Source organism: Choloepus didactylus, chromosome 2 (genome assembly GCF_015220235.1).
Source record: "Choloepus didactylus isolate mChoDid1 chromosome 2, mChoDid1.pri, whole genome shotgun sequence".
Lineage (NCBI taxonomy): Eukaryota > Metazoa > Chordata > Mammalia > Pilosa > Megalonychidae > Choloepus > Choloepus didactylus.
This window is the reverse complement of record NC_051308.1, coordinates 87154469-87175558: the sequence shown is the minus strand read 5'-3', so window position 1 is coordinate 87175558 and position 21090 is coordinate 87154469. Positions and strand designations below refer to the sequence as shown.

At 43.2% G+C, this 21090-nt stretch overlaps 1 protein-coding gene across 1 annotated transcript in view; it reads right to left on the bottom strand.

The window, feature by feature from the left end:
* Positions 1 to 1413: 1413 nt before the first annotated feature.
* The window catches only part of ASTN1 (astrotactin 1), a 360836-nt gene continuing 341159 nt past the window's right edge, over positions 1414 to 21090 (bottom strand). Inside the window, exons 21-23 of the mRNA XM_037825286.1 lie at positions 20133 to 20233; positions 9468 to 9651; positions 1414 to 4874 (exon numbers count right to left, since the gene is read on the bottom strand). Coding sequence (XP_037681214.1) covers positions 4637 to 4874; positions 9468 to 9651; positions 20133 to 20233 — 523 coding nt within the window. The 3' untranslated portion in view covers positions 1414 to 4636. The remainder of the gene's footprint in view (positions 4875 to 9467; positions 9652 to 20132; positions 20234 to 21090) is intronic.

Here is a 21090-nt window from a genome sequence, read left to right as displayed (position 1 = left end):
ACGTTACATGGAAATCTATAGGCAAACACAACACCATTTCTGTATCAGAATTTTGTGCATACTAGTTAACAGAAGGCAACCTCAAGTTCTACTAAACAATGACTTGGCTGAAGATATTTAGGAATCAAGTCTTGAGTACCATCTTCAAGGGGAAATGTACAAGCTTGGCTGGATTCTTATAGCTTCTTTTTCCAGTTACCTATCACCACCAAAAAACTACTCCATACCTTAGTGGCTTAAACCAATTACAATTATATTGCATGAATTTTAGGGTTAGGAATTCAGGCAGGTCTTGGCATGAGTCTTTTGTTTTATGTGACATTGTTGGAGGTTACTTGGTAGGATACAGCTGGCAGATGGGCTCCCCTAGACAGCTTCATTCACATTCTGGTGCCTCAGCAGGGATGTCTAGAAGGTTGGGCTCACTGGGACTGTCGACCAGATGTCTTACACGTGGTCTCTCCAGCATGGTGGCCCCAGGGTAGTTCAATTTCTTACATGGTGGCTCAGACCGCTAAGAGCATGTGTTCCAGAGAACAAGGCAGAAGCTGCATGCCCCTTTATGACTTAGACTTGGAAGTCACACAGTGTCATTTCCACCATATTTTATTAGTCAAGTAGTCAGAAACCACCCAGATGCAAGGACAGAGGATATGGAACACACTTCTAAATGGGAAGAGTGTCAATTTATGTTTTAAAACTGTCACAGTCTTCATCTTCTTTTAATAGTCCTTGCTTGAGACACTGTGGCCCTTACTTAACAGCTGGTTTATTGAAGAATTCAAAGAGAATCACATGTTTCAGTTGCAGCCAAGACAACATTTATATAAAGTAACATTTTAGAGAGAAAAAGAGAGATTGATTGTTTGTGCTACTCACAATGAAGCATTTCTTGATAGCCAGCCTATCCCAGATGCTGCAACAGAATGCAAGGCAAGGGGGTGTCTGGCAGGGCCTTTTGCAACATTTTTCTTAGATGCCCAAAGTATACATTTCTGCAATCCATAGCAGTCTGTTCTCTGCCATAGTTCTCTTCACCCTTGTAATACAGGTTCAGTGTCTTACTCTCCCCATAAAGCCCCACACTCTGTGAGGAGAGCAGGCTTGTCTGACTAAACCTGTGTCCTCAACACCAGGCATGGTGACTGGTATACTGCAGATATGAAATAAACACATTACATTGGCTAATTACTTGGAGAAGGTGGTAGAGAGACGATGGGACTCACCAATATACAGAAACACCTTTATAATTTTCTGTGAAATATTGAAATTTTTTCTAGTTAGGTTGACAGGCTACAAAGCCTGTATACTTTTGTTAAGGTGTAACACTTAAAACTTTACAGCTCTCCGGTAGGTCAAGCCCGATCACTCAACTTATTGAAAGACACAAGGTACTGTCCACACACCCAACACTTACTAACAACTTTGTTTATTATTTAGTTGATTATTTCTTCTTTTTCATTATAATCATACAATAATTCTCTCTTAAGCAATACTGTTATACCTGAAATTGGTCACATGATATTCTTTCTTCCTTCTACAGTAGTAAAGTGTTTTTTATTTTTTATTTTTTGTCACAATCAATTTTTTAATAGACCATTTGAATATCAAGAAGTGTGGTTAACTAAAGATAACAAACAGACCAAACTCCATGGAAAACCATTGTACACACAGTTAAAGGTCTAATGCTATTACAGTACGTGTACATCCATGTACATTCAAGAGGAAACATCAGAGGTCTCACCGTGAGACCAGGAGCTGGGAGAGGGTTGATTCCCTTAAGATCTGTTTGGCAGCTTGGAAACTTGAGGTCTAATACTGGTGCAGGATCATTATCCTTTCTAGTCGGGATGGGTTCCTCCAGGCAAGCTCTGGGAAAGGTCATCAGAGTGTGGTGGAGAGTGTCATCCTAGGGCAGAAAATTCTCCAGTGAACAGTGAGACTATCCCTTGCTCCGTTCACTTGGATTCTCTTTTTAACCTAAAAGTAAATGGGACTAAGTCATAGGAGTTGTGTGTGTGTGTGTGTGTGCACATGCACAGTGAAGAGAGCACAAGGGGAAACTGAGGGAGGAAGGGAATCATGAGGAAGGATGGGGATGAAAGAGGAAGACTCATGGAAAGGAAAAGAAAGAGACGAAGATCAAGGGAACAAAAAGGAGACGGAAGGACTTGGGTCAGAAGGAAAGAAGACAGGAGAGAGGGAGATGGTGTGTCCAAAATTAAAATGGAAGGAGAGAAAACAGAGGGGTGACCCTAAGACTATTCCTTGTCCTCCTTTCCTGTCCCATCAGCTTGCATCTCATCTGTGACTGGGATGAGAAGGTCTTGGCAGCCCCACCATCCTTCCACTCAAAGCCAGGACACTAGGCTTTTCTGCCAAGACTCGAATAAAAGGATGGCAAAACAATAACAGCAGCAGATAGCTCTGTCCTCGGCCCCATCCAGTTGGTATGTGGTTGTCTGTAGCACCTTCATCTCCATCAATGGAGAAGTCAACATCAAAAATATGTCCCTTAAGGCATTTTAACTGTGGCCCCTGCCACTGTTGGCCCAAGTTTAAACAGCCAAGTTTTCTGCTATCCTGGGCTCTTGAAATAGGGGAATCTCAGGGGCAGGTGCATTAGATGGTATGAAATACATCTTTCAATCTTTCTATGGAAAGAGGCAGAAAGGGACGTGAGACCAACCTGTGCTGAAATTCACCTTAGGGCTGAAACCTATTCCAGGCTTATCACAGACTTCATTCCCAATCACCAGGGGAAGTCTGTATTCCGCAAAGCTGGTGGTCCCAAAAGGTGCTCTAGCTCCAGAGGTGTAAGGGTGCACTTTAGATCCTTTGTCTTCTACCACACAGTGGACACATCTGTGCCATGGATGCTTAGGGAGAAGGGAATGCTCTCTAGGCAGGCTCCCCGTGTTGCCTAGAGCCTGCATAGCTGCACGTAACAGGCTACACTGAAAACTGTCCTGAGGATTGAAGAGTGGTTCAAATCCTGAATTCACATCGAAGCTCTGGCATGGAGTACAGGAGGGACTTGGGGCAAGTTGCGTAACTTCTCTTTGCCTCAGTTTCCCTGTCTTTGAGATGGAAATGAGAACAGCACTTCCCACAGAGGTTTGCCATGAGAAGTTAATGATATGTAAAGTGCTTAGAGCAGTGTCTGGTGCACAATAAGGACTCAATAAATGTGATCTACCATTATTATTATTTTTAAAAACCAGTGTAGCTCAATGACTGGCCTTATGGATCCTGCACCTGCTTCCTGATCTTTCTTATGTGTTTCCAAGTGAGGAGCACTGGTCAAAGGCAGGGTGGCTGAAAGTGTATGTTCAGCCCTCTGAGGTGTCTGGGGACAACTGAGGCCATCACTTTTTGAAAGTAGGATTCCTGCTAGCTGAACCTCCCCTCATATCCATGCCAACACTCCAGACAGTGGGGCAGAAGCAATGCCCAGCCCGTAACTGTGGTCAGTGATGCTTGCCTGCCCAGAATCTCCGACCTATTCTCAGGAACTTGATGGGGGCCGAATGTGGTGGAACCCTCCTGCCAATGGTCATCAAGATAAATGATTTACAAAAATAGCAACATAATTAAGCAAATTCAGCAAGGGAGGAAAAGGGCAGAAGTTGATTGTGATCAGTAATAGTTTTAATTCAATAAAACACTGATTCAGAGGGATCAACCCATCCTAGGCCAGATCAGATATCATCCAAGAATTATCTGCCCAGGGCAAGAGGCACAGAGACTACAGAGAATCCAAGTGCTTCGACGGATACTGGTCATCTGGTGAAGTTCATCCAAAGGAGGCACAGGAGTTTTTTAAAACAATAAACTCCACTTCTGTTCTAGAACGTGGACTCATAACTAATCTCCCAGGTAGATTGTTCTGAAAGTGCATTTGACAGGTGGCATTTTGCTGCCTCTCAGAAACATCTTGTTCCAGGAGATTTGAAGGGTGGCAATTTGTCACCTCTCAAAGATCATGTTGCTCTAAGAAGAGGGCTGAGATATGCCAGAGGGAGATTTAATTCTGTTTCTGTCTTGATATACCTACACACCAGGGAGGCCCACTGGGGCCTTAACAGAGGCTGGGTTCACTTTTGAGGAAGTGGGAGTGACAGCCCTAGCCACAGGCCACTCTCTGCAAGTTTCTTATTGTCTTTGTTTGTTTGCAGATCTGAGGCTTCCAGGGTGAGATGCTTCCTAAGGAATGCCTGAGGTCAGGGCCTGGGGCAGGTCTAATAACTTTCTGGCCTCATCTCAGCCCCCAGTTGCAAAAGACTCAGGAACTCAGTGAGTAAAGGGTGCCTTGAGTGTTTTGATGAACCTCTTGGGAAACAAACAAACAAAAATAAATGAATTAAACAAATCAACTGTAAAACAAGACCCAAAGTAATCTCCAAAGAAAAATGATGCTGTAAGAAGCCACTGGCCGGGAAGTTTACTAATCATGCAGATGGAGAACATCATACTGAAGAAGTTCTGCAGGGAGCAGAGATCACATTCTCCCTGGTTTAGATGTTGCCTTTGGAGGTTTTAATGTCCCATTAAAAAATATTAAAAAGCCACAAACCAACCCAGATGCTCTCCTCTCTCTCCTTCATTTCGGCAGCCACTCCTTGGCATCACGGTGTTAGATGTCTTTGCTGTCCCCATAGTCATTGTAGGGGATGCTCAGGGTCTGCTCCTCACATGTCTTCCTGAGGTCCCGGCTGAGCTCCGGCCAGTCTAGTCCGTAGGGCTTGATCTCGCTGTAGCGGCAGCCCAGGTACTTCAGTGAGCTGCGTCGCAAGCTTATCTTGGGTTCCTGGAGGAGTCCATTACACCAACTGCTGAGATCCCCAAGCTGGGAAAGGATGAGGCCTGCTTTCCTACGGCACAAACACGGAGGACACTCATGTTAGAAAGAAGAGAAGGCCTGGAAGGGCAAACAGCCACTACTCGTGTGAGACTTGAACTTCAGGAGGGCAGAGCCCTGGCCTGTTTTGATTCCTGCTCTACCTTTGGCATTCAGAACAGTGGGTTCTCCACAAATACCTGTCAAGTGAATAAATGAATGAATAGAATGGATGTGCAAAGTGCGGTGGACATCAAAAGGAAATTGAGAAACAAAGTAAAATAAGGAAAAATAAAGAAAAGATGTGACTCAGAAAATCAGATTTTAGGGGCATTTTATACCCTTTTTAAATCATAGGAGTTAGAAGTTTTGAAAGAGAAATCAAATCTTTTTCTTTGAAGCCAGTTACTTCTCCTCACTAAATGACGAATAGTGTGTTTGAATGAAGAGTTCCCTTTTCAATGCTATTTCTGGGCTGGGTAGAGCAGCCAACATTTAAAGTGAAGGGGATATAAAATTGTGACCAATTATACCTATTCTGAGGTAATTATAGTGTACTAAGGGTGAGAACAATACTGCCCTCAGTTCACATTGACACCAGTCTTCTTTGGGAAAATGCAGATGCTCACTTGTATACATCAGCTTATTAGCTTCCAGGTGAGTTCATGCTCCATTTCTCCACCTGCCTTGGAAATTAAGGAGGCCATTGTTGTTAAGAACCAAGCAAAAGAGTGGGAAAAAGAGGTGATGAAAGGCATCTGAGCCATTGCAGGTCTCGAGAGAGAAAGGGAGCAGAGGACAGCAAGATCACCCCAAGTTCACACATATTGGAAAGGAGTGAGACCTCTGGGCTGAAAATGCAGAGAGTGAGAAATTCTGACCTATAGCTTGGGGAAAATGGCCTGTCACACAACCTTACCGGTGTTTCCTTCTTTTCCTGGTGCCCATTCCTTGTGTCATTCCCAGACCTCAATGACTTTGACTCTGAAAACTTAAGATGAGTGAAGGAGAAGGGTCCCCCACTTAGCTATGTTCTTATCATTCCCCAAAGGCCTAAAAAACCAGAGACCCAGGAAAGGAGATTCCCTTATTTGAACATGCTCATGTGGGGCTACAAAATGCTGTTCTGGAAAGTCTGATGAACAGTACTTCTTGCAATACTTGTTGACTACTAAGCTAACTTCTCGTCTGAGGAACAATCTCTTTACTAACTTAATTAACAATTCTTTCCTGAAACTGGAAGTTTCTGCATCCCATTTAGAATGAGCTTGTAAAGAACAGTAACAACATTCTTTTCGTTCCTCTTCTTTTGCCTGACAATGAATGTCACCAAAGAATGATGTCCCTGCATTTCGCAGAGGGCACGCTTACAGAGAGGCTGAGACGATGTTGGAGGAAGGTGTTGAGCTTCAGCAGCAAAGTCAAGGGGCTAAGAGTGATGTGGGGTCATTGGAGGGGCAGGTCATGTTTTATCCAACTTCAGTGGTGGGTCAGAGGAAATCAAACACACGCTCCACATGCCGCCTAAATCGCATCTGATGCAATTAACTTGTCCTTTCTCTATCGGGCTCTGCAGTTTGGCCAAGCATGTGTTCCAAAAGCTGCCATCAGCAGAGACTTTGGTGACCCTTACCCTCAATCTCCCCTATGGTATGTTGTGGACAAATTCTTGGGAAGTGGAGGAAGGAAGACTGAAGGGCAGTATCTAAATCATCAAGTGATGGATAAAGGAACACATCTTGATTATCCTTTCAGAACAATGAGTTTAATTACCTAGTAGTCTTTGCTCCTGCTCTCATTGCTCACTTTTTTTTTTTCCAGAATAATTAATTTGGGTCTGTACTTGATCATCTCAGAGCCTACAGACTTTTTCTTTCTTAGTAACAATGCCACAGATAAAGTTCTCAAAGTATTTCAACCTTCAAGTCAATCTGAAGGCTCTGAATTTTAACAGAATTGGATTTAATGGAACTGAGGACATCTTTCTTGCTTGTTCAAAGGAAGTATGTATCCCACAGACCGTTTTATGTTCATTCCCGCAAATAACCTCAAAGTGGGTCACTGTATCTCAAGATAAAGGACTTTTCCTTTCCTGAAGTTCTCCCTGACAATCATGACACCAAAAAGAAAAACATTATTTTCCAAAGGATAATGAAAACTACAATTGTTTTCTAACTCACAGCCTTGTAAGACCTGCATTCCACATGGAAGAGCTTCCTGGGATAAGACGTGGTGGGAGAGTTACGGGGAGCAGCTGGCCTTCCTTTGCAGCGAGGTCCGCTTTGCTTCCCCTGCTCACTTTATTCATTAACCAATTTTCCTTTTGACTCTTAGGTCACCAGAGATATATTTTAAAATCAATCCAAATGCCCAGAAATCAAGATGATATGTGCAATGTTAGTGTTATTCAAATTGTGACACTAATGTTCCCTAACAAGGAACTGTATATAGACACTTAATGTCAGAAGACAAGACAGAAGCAGGGGAAGAGGGAAAGGAGAGGAGGCAACTAGAGAGAGAGGAGATGCGATTAGGTGTGAGAAATAATAAGGTAAGGAGTAATAAGGAGCAGAGAGTACATTCCTTAATGTGTCTACTTCTAATTCAAGGTTTGCTTTTTATGAAAACTGAGATGAAAGTGTAAGCCCCTTATATAATTCCCTCTGTGTCCTGGTATGTAGTGGTGGCATCTGTTTGTCCAAGGACTACCGCCTTTTATAAACATAAGGAAATGATTTATGGAATATAAAAGGATCTTGTCTGACCTTACATGTGAAATCATCTTATTTCAGGAAGATAACCCTAAATTTCCAATTTCCTCCCTCCTTCAAAAGAAAATAGGGAGAAAATGCCCTGAACAATGGTCTTCTAGAAAAGTTGATAATTGCAGGTGACAACAAGCCCATGAAGCTGCCTGTCCCTGGCACTTTGGTGATGACCTCTGGGTGATGACTGATGGGTGACCTCTGGGTGATGCAGTCAGACTTGTCAGCTGGAGTGCAAGAATCCTTTAAGTGCCAGAGGAGTCCAGTGTGCTTGTTTTCTTTTCTTCCCCCTATTCTTACACCACTTGCCCTATTTTTTTTCCATGAGATCCCAAATAATTTGGGACTATTTAGGTACCAATATTCTATGAGAAAATCCTCTTCATTAGGTCTTATCTGAAAATTCCAAATTTTTCAGGGAATTTTTTTTTTTCCCAAAGCAGTGATATACAGCCATGACTAGAATTGAGCAAAAGAAAAGTGGTAACTCTACACATTCTTCTCATTCCTTTCTTTCCAAGAATTCTGTCAGTATTGTATAACCTGAAAGCAGTAGACATAAAGTATGAGGTCATGGGGGAGTTGGCAAACACTATGCCATCCTAACTTCAGCTAAGACAGATTTTAAGGTGTGTCAGTGACTCCTCATGTTGCCTTTCAAGAGAATGTGGAGGTTTATCTTGACCGACGTCTGTACGATGCATATGACATATTGTAAGTTCATACGCAATAAGTATTTTTGGATAAACTCTTTAATGAAATTCCTAATTTTTTTTATAAGAAAAAGTTTCTGGCTGCTATAGTTTTAGCATTTGGGATGCTGAGTCAGCATGATACAGAGTTTGGCAACCAGGTAAAGAACAAAGATTTTTTCAGAGTTCAGGAAATGCTTTCATGATTTGACTACTTAAGTACAGCTTATCCAAAACTAATCTGCATGAACTGAACTGTCGTAAAGCACAAGATTTTCTTCTTCTAGCACCTTAGCTCTGCAAATTCATGGATGTAAGATTATAGTATGAGGTTGTGTTAGAAATTGTAGGAAGGTGTAATGTATGGATCAAACCAACATGAACTGTAAGCAGATAGCTGCCCTGCATGACAGCAGGTGCCGGCCTGTCTCTAAGCGAATGAGAACCAAAGATATGTGTAACAAAGGAAGTCACTGAAGCCTAACAGAGTTTACCTAGGAGTTTCGATAATAGTTAATAGATCACCTGTGTCTCCGCTGAGGGGTAGGCTCCCTACCTACCCATGTGCCAGTGAAACTAAGATAAGGAAGTCTTTGTTCTCATTCCAAGGAATTAACCCTTCCTTGAGACGTGCAGCAAAGCACTTCTACTCCTGGACAAATTGCAATAAATACTGGCCCGGGTCCCAGGAAAAGTTGGAGGTCTCACCCAGGAGGGGACGCTCTGCCTGGGACACTGTGCTAGCTGGGACTCTGATGGGCTGAAGAACCGGGACTTCCCCAGCCAGTAGTATCAGATGTGGGGGCTTTCCCCAGCGTGGTGAGTTTTTCTTTTTCTTTCCTTTATCTGGTGGACAGACTGCTTTATCTGCTGGGCAGACTGCTTTACTTTTAACTATCGTGTTATTAATGATAAATGTTTGTAACCCTGGTTTGAAGAGTTTTTTCTTTTCCTTTTCTTTGTCTGCTGGACAGACTGCTTTACTTTCAACTATCATATCATTTATAATAAATGTTTGTAGTTTTTGTAATTCAATAAATTCGCTTCTGTAAAGTTATAGAATATCAGTTTGTGTCTCTTCCCTCCTCCCACAGTTCACCTCGCCCAACAGAGGTACAAAATTTGAAGGAGCTGAAGTCTTTAAAAGAGACAGTGCAATTTGTTCATTACCTGGGGCCTAATTCATCCTCACACCGCCAGGTGAATTCTCCAAAACTCTCATAATGCTGGTTATAGTGGTAGAGGACTCGATGTAAGGTGGGAGAACCCAGATCCAGGAGGGTGTTGTAGGCAGTCTGTTGCTCCTTCCCACTGGTATAGCCATTGAAGAGATTGTAGATCTTGTCTGCTATTTCTGAGGAGAGAAGAAAAGACAAATAAAGAATATCTATCTACACACAGACATGTATGCGTGTGTCCATGTATATGTGTGTAGGTATATACATATATATGTATACATGATATCTATACATTTATATCCATATATGATATTACATTAAGAGAAATGAAACTGAGGAAAGCCTGGAGAAAGTGGTTTGAGTAATTCACTTTAACTTTGACTCACTGGGCTCAGCTTGCTCTTCTATAATACTAAGACCTTGCACTAGAATATTTCTAAGGCCAATTTCAGTTATAGTATTCTGTGACTTTATCCAGGTTTCCTAACAATACAAAGACAGATGCAAATTATAGAATAATATTTCATTGAGAAGTGCATCCCAGGGAAGCAAGTTTGAGGATAAAGGGAAATGAGGCAAGAAAGGAGAGAGAGCAAATATAAGGGAGTCCGTTAAGGAGCTGGACACCTTCCTGAAAATCTGGTTGCCACATTTTTTGGAGAGAATGTATGAATCTACTGGTCCCCCCATGGGGGAGAAAGGAAGTAAGTTTATCTGTCAGCATCCATCATTATTGGTCCAAATTTGCCCCCATGGGGCATTAACTCCCCTGCACTTCTGGTTTGCAAATGTTTGGGTACCAAGTGGGCCCTACAAAGGCAACGGGGAAGCCTGGGCAGCAGGTGGCAGGCATTTCACTTGGGGATGAGATGAGGTGCTTTCAGGTCAGCCTGTGGTCAGCATGAAGGAACACAAGACCGTCACCCTGGAGTGGCCATGGTGTCAGAAGCAACCTGGCCCCATGACTATGGGAATACAAAAACCTCTGCAAAGACCACCCAGGCAGATGTGAAGACAAGCGTCCAGGTCTGTGGTGACACCTAAACCCAATCCAGGGCATCCTTCAGTTCGAAATGAGTAAGCTTTAGGTTTAATTTATATTTCTTATCTTTCTGCCTCAAGGCCATTCATTGCTAAGTGTGAACTTGGTCATGTAGCAAAGGGGCAATGACTTGGCAGAGCCTTGACATCTTTCCTATGGAGCTCAAGGCACTTTATCATTAAACCCATTGAAAAGGAGATGTGTTTACATTTCCCCCCTAAACTTCTGGGAACTAATATTTGGAAAGAAATGGTTTGTTTCAGATCCAGTGTTAATTCAGGGGATGAAAACTCTAAGTCCACAGGTTCCCAGACCAAGACTTTGCCTACTTGATCTTCTCTTAATTTAAAGCAAGGGGAGGCAATTGGATTCCTTGTCATATTTCCAAGTGAATTCAGGGCTTCTGGTAAGACAGAGTCATCATGGGAATTGTTCCCAGGGTTGGAATGAATAAAATTTCTATCCCTACCCTACCAATGTTGCAATGATTCTCTTACTCTTCTATCTTGTCTGTTGCCTATGAGAATAGGAGCCTGGTGTTACTTGTCTTGAGTGGCTAGCACAGGGTCAGACAATATAGTAGATTGAAAAATATTAACCAAATGGATGGAGCACATGACTTTGGGAGCAATCTGAATCTACTTTGGGGGTGGGTTTCTCAAAGATATCTCTCCATATCAGGTTATACCAATCCCTTGGCAACTAACACTTGAAGCCACCACCTTTAGGTGCAGTAAAATAATTTCAGTTTGGAAATGCATTTAGATTTGCAGGTTGTTAGGATTCTCTTTCTGGGATCAAGAGGTAAAGAAGACAGTGGTTGAGAAAATAAAGATCTGTTGTATCCCCAGTGTGGTGGAAAGAATTGTGCAACCCAGTTTGGACACGTTCATGTTCTTGGCCTTGGTCTGCATTCTGGTGGGTGTGGACCTATTGTAAACAAGATCTCTTCAAGAGGTTGCCTCAGTCAAGGTGTAGCCCAACAGAATGAGGTTGGGTTTTAATCTGGATAACTGGAGTCCTTGACAGGCAGAGTGAAAGTCAGATGGAGAGAGAAACCTCAAGGAGCAGCCAGAAGGTGGAAGACACTAGAACCCAGGAGAGAAAGGAGAAGCCACCACCAGAAGATACTGACTCGGGAGGAAGTAAACCTTCTAGACTCCGAAATCCTGAGCTGATAAATTCCTGTTGTTAAGCCAACCCATCGTATGGTATTTGTTTTAGCAGCTGGGGAACTAAAACACCCATTATTTATTGGAGAATTACTGAATGCCAAAAACTTTACATATGGGAATTCTAATTCTCACAAACCATTGCAAGATGATTAGGAATGTCCCTGATCACAAATTAGGAAATTCAGAGAGAGAGCTGGGTGACCTGCCCCAGATCACAGAGCCATGTGGGCTGGAGCCAAGATTTAAAACCGAATTCTTCTGCCATTGCTATTTTGCACCAATGCTCAAAGGTCAGTGGTGTTTAACCAATTTAAGGTACAGGAAGCAGAGTCTTGGGAGTGGCAAATCTGGGGTGACTGTCCTAGTAGAGGATGTGGCCCTAGTTGTTTGAACCATAGATACACGTAGAAGGGAGTCCTAGGAGGTGGGCAGAGGGTCTGTCATTTCTGGAGTTGAGCTAGGAAGATGCAGAGGGACTATTCCAAGAGCTGTATTGTGTTCACTGTGAGGCAAGGAGTGTTTAATAGGGAGGTTTGGCTTCCTTCTCCAGCCCCTGCATGAGGCCAATCCATTTTCATTTCTGGTGATGGGAAATAACAGCCTAGGCCCCAGGCACTCATTGTGACAGCCTCTGCAGAGGGACAGTGAGAGCTGAAAAGGTGCCTTCTGACATATTTACCATTCTCATAATATAACAGTAATATCCAGCTGGAGGAGGCTGACGCTTCCCGTCATCAACAGATGTGTGCCTGAGACCAGGTGGGAGAGGCCCAGGTTCTACCACAAATCTCCTAAAACCAAGATAATCTAGCTCCTGGCTGCACTTAAGAGCCTACATCAGTAAATGGGATGCCATATTCAGAAAGATCTATGCACTAGGCTCCTAGAGCATAAAGTTTCCTGGCTCCTCCTATCTCCATGGACAGAATTTAGAGGTATTATTTCATTAGCCTTGGTCGCATCTCAAGAGTTCTCTAACTCAAAGAATGGAAAAGAATGTAAGGTATTTTTAGTTATCATTGTACCCAGCTTTCAGCTTCACATAAGCCTGAGTTATTCAAGATAGGTATCTGCCACCCTTCTCTTTATCAATGCGATGTCCAGGAATAGGTGAAATTCAGGGGAAAGATGATAAGGGGGCTGTATGCAACCCTCATCACACAAAAAAGGAAAACTGAATTATTAGAAGAATTAGAACAATCTTTTTGGCAGCAGAATAAATTAACAGGGCCTGAACTGAGGCCCTCAGACCCAGGGGCATGTTACAAACTAGACACTGAGTTTCAAACAGAGTTGGGCTCCTGAACAATCAGCTGTTACTTAACTTCTTTTTGGGTCCTAGCTTCCTAGTCTGTTCAATGATGGTTAATACTTCATACCTTCAAAGATTTTTGTGAGAATAAAAGTGATATTTTAGCATATGTCCAGATGCAGGAAGCTTACATTTATTCATTCATTCAATACAACTTTTATTGAGTGTTACCATGTGTCTGACATTTTTCTGGGCACTTGGGATACATCCCTGACCCAAACTGACAAAAATCCTCACCCTTATGGTGCTTACAGTCTAGTGGGGGAAGACATTCAGTTAGATAATAAGCCTCATAAATAAGTAAAATACATAGTGTGCTAGAGAGTGGAGAAAAATAAAACCAGAAAAAGAACATGTGGGAGTGCCAAGGGGGGTCATGTGATTTTAAATAGGGGGGTCTTGGCAAGTATCAGTGAAAGATAATACTCCAACCTAGACTTGAAGAAGGGGGAATGAGCGGTGGGGATATTGAGGGAAGAGCAAGCCACAGAGAGGAAACACTAGCACAAAGGCTCCTGGGCTGGATGGGCTGGCATATTTGAAAACAGCAAGGAGGCCAGAATGGCTGGAATAAGGTGAATGAGGGAGAGAGTAGAATGATAGCAGTTATTATTTTTTGTGTTATTTCCTCTTCTCTACTAGATCATGCTTTTCCCAACACCATGAGAGAGATACTGGAACACTGTAGTCCAAGGGACTGGAGAAAATAGCCTGATTTTCTACAGACTCCAGGGGCAGAACTGAGCTTTCATCCCCCAGTGGCAGTTGTTGTTTTTCCTATGACACGGGAATCCTAGGAAGCATATATATCTTTTGTTGATGGCTTCCTTGTCCACTATAACAAAAGTCACCTGACCAAAGGTCCTAGTTCATCACCTTCATTATTACACAGGAGCTACCTGCAACCTCAATCTGTCCCCATGTGGAAGCAACTGACAACAGCATTCCATAGGAAAACTCAAAGACAATGAATTCCACCTGGACTTACATCTTTGTCATTCCTAAAGCTGCCCAAATTGCAAGGTCCCTTCCTCCAGCCCCCAACCCAATCTGTCTTTTCTCCTTCATCCTCCCCATGCTTCTCTGTGCTTCCTCCAGACCAGTGGGTCTCACACTTGAGTGTGCACCAGAATCACCTAGAAGGCTTGTTAGAACATGGACTCTAGGCTCCACCAGAGTTTCTGATTCCATAAGGTAGAGTCTAATGACTGGCATTTCTAACCGGATCCCAGGAGGTGCTGAGGCTGATGGTCAGGACCACCCAGTTTGAGAATCACTGTTCTGTACTAACTCATCCTCAAAGTTTCCCTTATTCACTCTGGAGTAAGCATTACTACATGGCAAAACATTACTACAAGGCTGATTTCAGTAAAACAAGGTAGAAATTTTAACTGTGACTTAGTGTCACAAAGTGGTAAAATTCTTCATAGAAAGTATCTAGTATAGGAATAATGCTCATGTAAGGAATATAGTCGAGGTTCCTGTTAGATAATTAGAAGCTGAAGTCTGCTCTGGGTCACTTAAAAGGCAATTCCCTTGTGTTATTAGATTTAAACTCAAACCTGAGTGAGATTTATTTATGATCGTCATCTGGATTTGAGAGGCAAAACATATGGTTGTTTTGGTAGAACTGCTAGAACTGTATTAATTTGCAAGGATGCCCTCAATTAGTCTAACTTATTAATCTCCATGTTTGCCTTTCACAAGACTCCTTCCTGGCTGAAGGATACCAGGAACTGGGTACTCTCCCTGCACCTTTGACTTGGGCACACACTGTTCTTACCGCCATATCCCTGTGTTAGCTGAAACTGCCCGAAGCCTTCTCCAGTACAGAGGGATGCTTCTCACAGTCTCCCAGATTCCCATGGCTGCCTGTAAACAGCTAATCCTCCATCTTTCTGTAGAAAGGTCTTCACTTTCAAAGCTCACCTGCCTCTCCTGATTTCTCCCTACTCACCTCCTGATCATTCTTCTCCATCCATTGAAACATTTTGCATCTGGTTCACAGGCATCTTCTTCACCCTGTTTCCTAACAGCATTTGGGGTGACTTTACTGAAAGACCTCTTTCAGTCTAGAGCCCTCCGACCACCAAAAGTCAACCATCATCCCCAAGAACTGCTCCATCTTGAAAATAGTATATCTTACTAGAACATACATTGAACACAACCTCCTGCACTTCTTGCTGCTGTTACACACTGTTCTTCAACCTCATGGAAACCCCAAGTCTTTTGGCTTCTCCCTTCTTTCCACTCATCAGCCCTGTATTTACTTCCTTTCCTACCTAACCCACGTGGCCCATTGCTAGGGCCCTAAACTAGCTTGCTCCCTCTTCTTTTTCTCTGCCTTCACCTGGGCTGTGCTGCCGGGGTCTGCTGGGGGGAAAAATCACCAGCTGCTGAACTAGGGGAGCCTGCTCATGTTCCCTTAGCCTTCTGTACATACCTCTATACAGCACATCTCACAATATACAATAAGACTGACATGATTCTTCTTTCTCTCATGCTCTGCATCCATCCATTAGTAAATCCTCTGGTTCTCCTGTCAAAATATATTACGATTGGAGCATGTCTTACCACCTCTACTGCTGTCACACTAGTCTGAAAAAATATCGTCTCTCCTCTGTCTCTCCATAACCTTCTAACTAGTCTCCCCAGTTCCACCTTGACCCCTATTCTGAGTCCATTCTCAACACAGCAGTCAGAATGATCCTGTATAACAGTAAGTCCAACCATGCCACTCTTCTGGTCCACGTCTCCTGGGCTGCCCACCTCATACTGAGGCAGAGTCCAGTTTCTTACTCTGACTCCTGGCCCACTGCCTCTCAGAGCGCCTGTCCTGCCACTCTCCTTCTCATCCTTCCACTCCCCCTTTCTCTTCTTCACCCATGCCAAGAATCTGTCTACTGCTGCTCCTCCATCTGGAATGATCTTCTCCAGACATCTGTGTTGCTCACACTTCCCCCTCTTTCCAAACTACTCTGGTTAAAATTCTACCATAACTCGACCTATCCCAGTTCCTTTTTGTCTCCATAACATATATCATCATCTGAAGTATTAAATACTTTAGTATTGTTTTACTGTCTCTCACCCCTGCTAAAATATAAGCTCCACAAGATAGGAATTTTTGCACCTAATGCCTAGAATACACATTTAGTAAGGACTTAATATTTGTTGGATGAATGAATAAAGTCATGAAATCTGATTATAAAATCCTTGAAGACATATTCTGAGACTAATTGTTTTTGTGTCTTTAGCACCAGAGTTTAATACCAGGGTTCAATAAATGGCTGTGCGATGATCAAATGAATGGATGGATATGCATTGTGTTTGGTGTCAGGGAAGGGTCCTGGGTTTTGGGAGAGTTGTAGATGAACCCTAACTCTCCCTTAGTAAAGTTTCATGAAGAACCCTTGCACTAACCTGGAGGCTGGTTGAGAGGGTTGATTTTATTATTGACACTAGCTTGTCCCTACTATGGAAGGCTGATTTCAGTAAAACAAGGTAGAAACTTTAACTGTGACTTTAGTGTCACAAAGTGGTAAAATTCTTCATAGAAAGTATCTAGCATAGGAATAATGCTCATGTAAGGAATACACTCAAGCTTCCTGCTAGATAACTAGGAGCTGAAGTCTGCTCTGGGTCCCTTAAAAGGCAATTCCCATGTGTTATTAGATTTAAACTCAAACCTGAGTGAGATGTATTTATGACCGCCATCTGGATTTTAGGGAGGCAAAGCATATGGTTGTTTTGGTAGAACTGCTGGAACTGTATTAATTTGCAAGGATGCCCTCAATTAGTGTAACTTGTTAATCTCCACGTTTGCCTTTCACAAGACTCCTTCCTGGCTGAAGGATACCAGGAACTGGGAATGTCATTCCATTCTCTCAGTACCAAATTGTCTCTCATGCTCTTCTTTGTCAGGGAGCACAAGCGGGCAGAAGCAGATCCTGACAGTTTGTGGGACCAGAGTTGACCCAAAGGAGCCCTGCAGAGAAAACAGTGTTGTGGTCTTTTCCAGAAAAACTTCCCTATGTTGGACATTCTTTATTCCAGAGCTGCTTTCTATCCATCCACCCTCTAGGTACCATCATGCTGTCTTCCTTCTACTTGCTAATTGCCTTCCCGATGTCCCACCAGCCTGCCATTCAGCAAGCAGCGCCAACGTGCCTACGACTGCCTACAAGGATGTCAGTAAACTCTCCAAAACAGCTATAGCTGAGATACCTTCTCATCACTTGCTCCTCCATGACTTGGAGTAAGAAATCAACAGATGATGAAATCAGGATGCCATAGGCCCTCTCCAGACAGTCTCTCATCTGGGAGTTTCCAACGCAGTCTGCTCTCACCATCAGTGGATTACTGAGACCTTCAAAAGTCCTCCAGTCCATGCCTCCAAGCCAGGCACCACTCACTCCAGGCACCACATCAACTCTGGTGGATGCAATATGTACCCCAATTTAGACATGTTCTTAATCTTAATCCACGTCCCTGTGCATGTGAATCCATTGTAAATACGACTTCTTTAAGATGTTATATTTAGTTAGATGTGGCGAACTGAACCAGGTGGGCCTTAATCTGGATTATTGGAGCCTTATAAAGAGAAAGCCACAGGGAAGATCCACAAGAAAGAAGTCAGAAAGAGCCTGGAAGAGAAAGGAGAGAACATCACCATGTGATGGGAAGGTCAAGAACTCCAATTGCCTGCAGCCAGTACCAGAATGCTAATCATCAGGAAGAAAGCAAGCCTTGTTGACATCTAGATTTTGGACTTCTCCTAGTCTCAAAACCATGAATCAATAAATTCCCCTTGTTTCAGCCAACCCATTGTGTGATTTTTGTGATAGCAGCTTGGGTAAAATAAGACACTGTCTCATCCGTAAATGTCTCCATTCTACTGTAACGTCCCATTGCATTCTAAAACTCTGAAAGGGAGAATCTTTTTGGTGTCTAACTTGAATGCTCTTTTTTAATGTAGGTCTTTTCTTATTCATCTGTATTCAGAGGCAAAGAAAAGGTTTTCAGTCCTTTACACAATAACCCTCCAAATATCTAATGAGAAGGTAGTAGGTGGAATGGGACTGGGATTAAATAATGTGTGTGAGTGCTGACTGTGTTAGATCTAGCTTTGTGACTTCAGCCAGTGTACTTACTCTACTCCACAACTATAAAATGGGGGTGATTTTTAATTATTCAGTAAATACTGAGTTCCTATTAGAGGTCCAGCTCTAGGCTTGGTTAAGGAAAATGATACTAGCTAACATTTTCTGAATACTCAGTATGTGCCAGGCACTGTATTAAAGTATTTTAAATAAATTAGTTTATTTCATTCTCACTAAAACTTTATTAGCTAGGATATTACTATTTCTCCTCATTTCATAGACAGTAAACTTAAGTATGAGGTTAAGCAACCCACTCAAGGTCAAACAGTTGGGCAGTGGAGCAGGAATCTGGACTCGGGCTGTCGGATTCTGCACCTAAGTTCTTTAACCATTCATCATGCTGTCATTCAAGTGTTTAGGGATACAGTTGTAAACCAAAAAAGACTAGGACCCTGCTCTCATGGGCACACCGACTGGCAAGGTAGACGGGTGTTGAACATATGATTACAACAGCAAACTGAGAAAAATGTTCTGAAAGAAAGAAAAACGGTAGCAGGAAGACATCTCACAAAGGCCCTCTACCCCTTCCACTCTGAGCAGGGACACTTGCTCTGAGATCTTCAGGTGGAGGGGAGTCAGTTGAAGGGGCTGGGGTGGAGGGCATGCAAGGTAACGGGACCAACATGTGCCAAGACCCTGTGGTGGGAGTGGAGAGGGCAGGTTGGAGGAGCTGAGAAAGGCAATGAAACAGAAATGCAGAGCAGGGCAAGAAAGGGCTAGAGAAGTGGGCAGGGGCCACTCTAGTTAGATCTTAATATTCCTAGTCAATATATTGATCATTGTCCTAAGATGAACAGCAAACCATTCAAGAGTTTTAAGAAAGGATCTTGATTGAACAGATCTCTGAGTCAAAAGTAACCCTGCTCTTAATACATCATTTGGATTAAATGAGGCAATGGATGTGAAAATCCTTTCAGAAGTTGTACAGTGCTACCCAAGCTTCAATGGTTTTAGTTAAAGTAGAGCTTTCCCCCAGTGATTTCATGCTGCCATGGTGTTGCCCATGGAATGAACATTCTGGGATTGTGTCCCTCATGGTCAACCAGATACTACTGGAGTCAGGAGACATAGACACGGTGACTTGAGGGGGACCAGCCAATCAGCTTAGCCACAGTACTTCTCTTATTGAAACTTGCAAAACATGAGCTTCCAGCATAGTAAATGTCTCCATTAAAATGCAAGTGTTGCCAGTTCAATTTTATTGAATATAAATTAGTGGTTGATCAAATCACTTTAATTAGTGCTAGAATTTTGTGGAAGGGATGCATGGGACAAATAAGTTTCAGTTGTCGAGGTGATCTGAATAGTCTCGGAGCAGGGGACAATGTCAAGACCAGCCAGGGAGCATTATGAGAGAGACAGACACCAAGAGGTACCCTTTTTTGTGCAATGGATGGTGACTGAAGACAAACTCCTCCTAAACCACAAGGGCCACTCCTGGTGGGTGGGTGATTTTCACTGAAGAGGGACAACTCTTTATCAAATAACTGGTCCACAATAACATCAAAATTTCGAATTAAGGATTTTGACCCATCTTTACTAGGGAGGGTCCCACATAGCAACGGATTTTAAATCTCTAGTCTTTCTATACCTTAGTTTTGAATAATCTTTCAGATGTATAAACAACAGGGACTGAGTACGTGACCTGCTCAGTATTCTGTGGGCAGAGACCATGCGCACAGCACCTGATGTGTGACCATGTATGCTAGAGGCGCTTAATCACTGTCTCCCACTGGATCCTTAACTTACAGACCATGTGGAATAATGGAATAAAATGAGGGCAATGAGGCAGTACAGATTGAGGAATGTTTCTGGAGAGGTGATGCTCCTGCAACGGGCCTTGGATTCTCCCTCTTCCCCACTGAATTCTGGGCTGTTCTGTTTGATTCCGCCGGCCCCTCCTTCCTCATGGTGAGGGCTGATCCCTGGGCCATCCCTTGTAGACTCTGCCAGCCTCGATTTCTCTTACCTTGGGCTTTGACATCATCCACGACTGGGCAAGGAGTCTTCACAATCACATCGCTGGGCTTGGAGCGCCGTCCCGTGTTGTCCACTCCCCACAGGGTGAACCTGGCGGGGGGGGGGGGGTACTGTCATCAGAGAGAACAGATCTCACCTTCACCTGAGTCAGAAACTGCAGCCAGGAGCTTCTCACCACATCTTGGTGGGTCTTCGGCTGGAATTTGCCATGTTGGCTAAATTATTTGACATCACATTATAGGGTGGTAGTTCTCACAATGTGGTCCCCAAAGCAGCCTCACCTGGGTACTTGATAGCAGTGAACATTTTCAGGCCCTACCCCAGACCTACTGAATCAGAAACTTGAGAGGGGGGAACCAGAAATCTCTGCTCCCAGGTGATTCTGATGCCTGTTAAACTGCAACGGACGTTGAGCTGACGGAAGGTATGTCTCTTAGGAAAAAGATGGTCTGAACTTGGGTCTGAAACCTCCACTTCCTGCCATGCAGAGTTATACTTAAGTCCTCTGAGCTTTATTTTCCCTTCTCTGTGAGACAGGGATAATAATAAACTACTGTAGGTCTTTAGGAGGAGGAAATGGGACAAATTACAGAAAGACCTAGCACAATACCTGGAACCAAATGAAACACCATAAATTATATTAATTCTGTTCTGATCTGTCCTGTGTTCAGTCAATAACTTTTATGCAAAGAATTGAAGTCAGAAGCCAAACAGCCAAGGTTGCAGGTCCTTAGCCTTGTCTGCAGCTGGGCCCTTTATTTCCTGCAGTCAGCTCATTCTGTTTCACTGAGACACTGTCTACTGAGGACCAGGAAAACCAGCTTGGAATCCAGCCCCATCCCTAAGGGTGAGAAGTGTCAATTCTAAGAGCCCTCCCAGGAAAAGGAGGAAAACCTGGCTATCAACTGCCAAATACAAAACTTGCCCTTTGGGTGATGTGGCTGGAT